Below are 3,432 nucleotides of genomic sequence, written 5' to 3'. Positions count from 1 at the left end.
ATCTCCAGTGGGTTTTCTTAAGTGAAGTTATGCCCTGGCAGTAAAGATAGAAATAAGCAGGCCATGGATTATAGCACAAACCAGATGGAATGACTATTATAACAAACCAATGGTGTAAATATCCATCTTAATGAGAAGGGGAGAAAGAAGTAGCAGGAAAAAGAACAGACAGGAAAAGCAGATGGATTAATTGTGCTAAAGGTAAAGATCCAGAGGCTATGGAGGAAAGTTCTCAAATCATATTAATATAGAAAACTCTAAAGATCTTTCCATTATGCCATCAGCAGGTCATGGCATGGAGTAGCTGGTAAAAGAGCATCTTGGATTCTGAGAATAAATTTTATCCAAGGGTAGAGCCCATAGTTCTAGACCCAATTCAGGCTAAAGTAGTCATAGAAACAACTTGGTCATTAAATAATCTCCTAATGCTCTTTTGCACAATGACTGCTGGGGCCCAGGATGATTGCTTCTGAGCCTAAAACTTTTGGTAGGACCTTGTACTCTATACCCTTCTCCACTCAAACCCTCATCTTACAAAACTCATGAGTCAGTTTTATTTTTTAAATGTCCTATCACCCTTTAGTGTCTTCAAATGACCACCTCCCCTAGAAGAAAATATGATTGGGAAGGCACTGATTGGAGTCACTCAGGATGTAACCAATGATACAAATACACATGTAAAAATAGATTGAATAATGATTTTAATGAGGTCAAAAAATAGAGGATTCTGAATTTATCCTGAATTGAGCACTGATAGCTGAGTAGCCAATGGGATGAGTTGGGAAACTAGCTATAGCCTCAGTCTCATCCAGGTGCTTGGGAATCTCAGGATGGAGATGAGGCTCACTGCTGAATGTTTTCAGGACAAAACTGAAGGGAGGAAATTTTGCTAACTTATTTCAGCATATGAATAATAGGCTCAAAACCACCAAGGCAGAATCATAGGCATTAAGGACTTAAAGCAGATGATGAGAGAGTTTCAGTATTCAGAAGTTTGTTCCATGGAGGATGAAGATAAGATCTTGAGTCATCTTACTTCTGTTTGGTCTTGGGGACCTGTGGGTACTTCTCTTGGGCAGGAGGTGGATAAGACCCTGGGACCTTGGTGGTGCCTGGCTCTGGGACCTTAGGGTAGGTTGGCCCTGGGACCCCAGGGTAGTATGGCTCTGGTGTCTTGGTGGGGTATTGCCCTGTAACTGTAGGTTGGCATGGCTCTGGCAACTTGGTTGTGCCTGGCTCTGGAACATTAGGATAGCATGGTTCTGGCAACTTGGTTGTGCCTGGCTCTGGAACATTAGGATAGCATGGTTCTGGCAACTTGGTTGTGCCTGGCTCTGGAACATTAGGATAACTTGTCTGTGGCAACTTGGTGCCTGGTTGTGGGCCCTTGGGGTTGCCTGGTTCCTGGGGAGGTGGTTGGCAGGGCTGTTTCACTTGATGCTGCTGAAGCTGAGGAGGTATGATACTGGGCTGCTTCTGCTGGTGGGAAGACATGGTTTCTGTGATGTGGTTCTCCTGGAGAAGAAAGGACAGTTGGTAATTTTGTCAAATAAGGAGTAGCCAGAATTCCTGCTACAAAAGTATGGCTTTCTGGACATTGGGTTTCCAGGATTCTTTCGCTCTTCCTTCTAGTCCTTACCTATCTTTCCTTCATTTATTCATTCATTCATTCATTCATTCATTCATTCATTTATTCATTCATTCATTTATTTATTAGTTCATTCATTCATTCATTTGTTTATTTATCTGTCTATTTATTTGTTTGTTTATTTATTTGTTCATTTATTTATTTTTGTTTATCTATCTATTCATTCATTCATCCATTTCTTTATTTATTTAGCCATCCACTCATTTATTTATTTATGCATTGATTGATTGATTTGTTTATTTATTTATTTATAAATTCTTTTTCTCTAACATTTCTTTATAATGAAATGTGCTCAGAATCTATCTAGGTCACAAGATGGGATGATAGTCATTGGTTCCCCCCTCAATTCTCTGGGTTCTCTCCCCTTCTAGTTTTGCTCCTGTCTGAGCAGAATCTGCCTCTGAAACTTCCAGTGCTTGTTGTTGTTTTCCTCTTTGTCTTTGCCTCTCTCTTTGTCTCTACTGTCTTGTTCCTTTTGTTTTTCTTAAGGTTTCAGCTTCTTATTCTGTGTCTTTTCTTTCTCCAGAAGTTTCTCATGTTTTTAGATCTAGATTTGGAAAGAACATTAGGTGTGACCTCATCCAATTGTCATTTTATGGATGAGGAAACTAAGGAATTCTGTAACATGTCCAAAGTCACACAAGTAATAAATGACAGAGCTGGTATTGGACAGCAGTTCCTGCTATTAGAAATCCAGTACTCATCCCATTTCATTATGGTGTTCCCTTTTCCCATTATCTCTTTTCTCACATGGTCCAAATCTGTTACCTTGGTTACTGTAATATGACACGTTTCTGAGGTGAGCAGAAAATAGTAGTAGGTCACTTGGAAAAGAAGTTAGAAAGATAACAATTTTCCAGTTAAAAAAACCATATTAAATATTCTATTTTTCTAATTCTAGAATGAGAATTTTATGTAAAGTTTTTGATGGATTTTGGTGTAGCATAGGGAAAAAGCATTAAGTAAGACTACAAAGTCCTGTGTTCAAATTCAAGCCCTGCCACAAACTAGACAAATAACTTGGGCAAATAATTTCCCTTTCTGGACACTCCTTCCTTTCCTTATGTATCAAACAAGAGGATTTGACTTTAGATTAGTTCAAGATCACAGATCTCAGCACCTGTAGGGACTTTACAGAATCCAGTTTAAGCCATACCTGGATAATCTTCCTCTCTATAGGGTACACACCCTCATCTATTCCTTAAGTAAAAATAACCACTGAGGGGGAACCTTCAACTCCCTAAGCCAGCTCACCCCATTTTGTAATAAATATAATTGTTAGAAGCTTTTCCTTTATATCAAGTTTAAATCTTCTTTTCAATTTCTATCCATTGCTCCCTATTTTTACTCTCTGAGACTGAGGAGAACAAGTCTAGACCTCCTTCCATGTGACAATCATTCATATGCTTGAAGATTTCAATTATAGTCCTGAGTCAACAAGCATTTATCAAGTACCTACTATATGCCTTCTATTTCAGCATGTATACTTATAATGCATATATGCATATATATGTACACATTTTTAATACATGTGTGTCTATATTATCTCAAAGGTACCTAGTATACATATATGATCTTGAAGATGTCTTCCAGCCTTGGCATTCCAAGATTCCATGAAATATCCTAAGTGGATACCATACCAGATAAGATAATATTGATCATTTTCTATTTTTTCAAACAGATAACAAAGAAAAGGCTCATGATGCTTAAGACGTTCTGGTTAGAAATGAAACAATCTAGATTCTAGTCCTGCCTCTGCTGTGTGTCAAGTCATTTCCCCTCTA

At 38.3% G+C, this 3,432-nt stretch overlaps 1 protein-coding gene across 1 annotated transcript; it reads right to left on the bottom strand.

Annotated features, from left to right (window-relative positions):
* Positions 1–1,032: 1,032 nt before the first annotated feature.
* Positions 1,033–1,494, bottom strand: LOC123245744 (cornifin alpha-like). The gene has a single exon (XM_044674748.1). It carries the CDS (start codon positions 1,492–1,494, stop codon positions 1,033–1,035), a length of 462 nt encoding a protein of 153 aa, XP_044530683.1.
* Positions 1,495–3,432: the final 1,938 nt, after the last annotated feature.

The sequence above is a fragment of the Gracilinanus agilis genome, chromosome 4 (assembly GCF_016433145.1).
Source record: "Gracilinanus agilis isolate LMUSP501 chromosome 4, AgileGrace, whole genome shotgun sequence".
In the NCBI taxonomy this organism is placed as follows: domain Eukaryota; kingdom Metazoa; phylum Chordata; class Mammalia; order Didelphimorphia; family Didelphidae; genus Gracilinanus; species Gracilinanus agilis.
Note: the sequence above shows the minus strand (reverse complement) of the source record. Positions and strands in the feature narration are given on the sequence as shown.

Bases quoted from the DNA above. Each gene is read 5' to 3' on its own strand.
- LOC123245744 (XM_044674748.1), bottom strand. From the start codon at position 1,494: ATGTCTTCCCACCAGCAGAAGCAGCCCAGTATCATACCTCCTCAGCTT.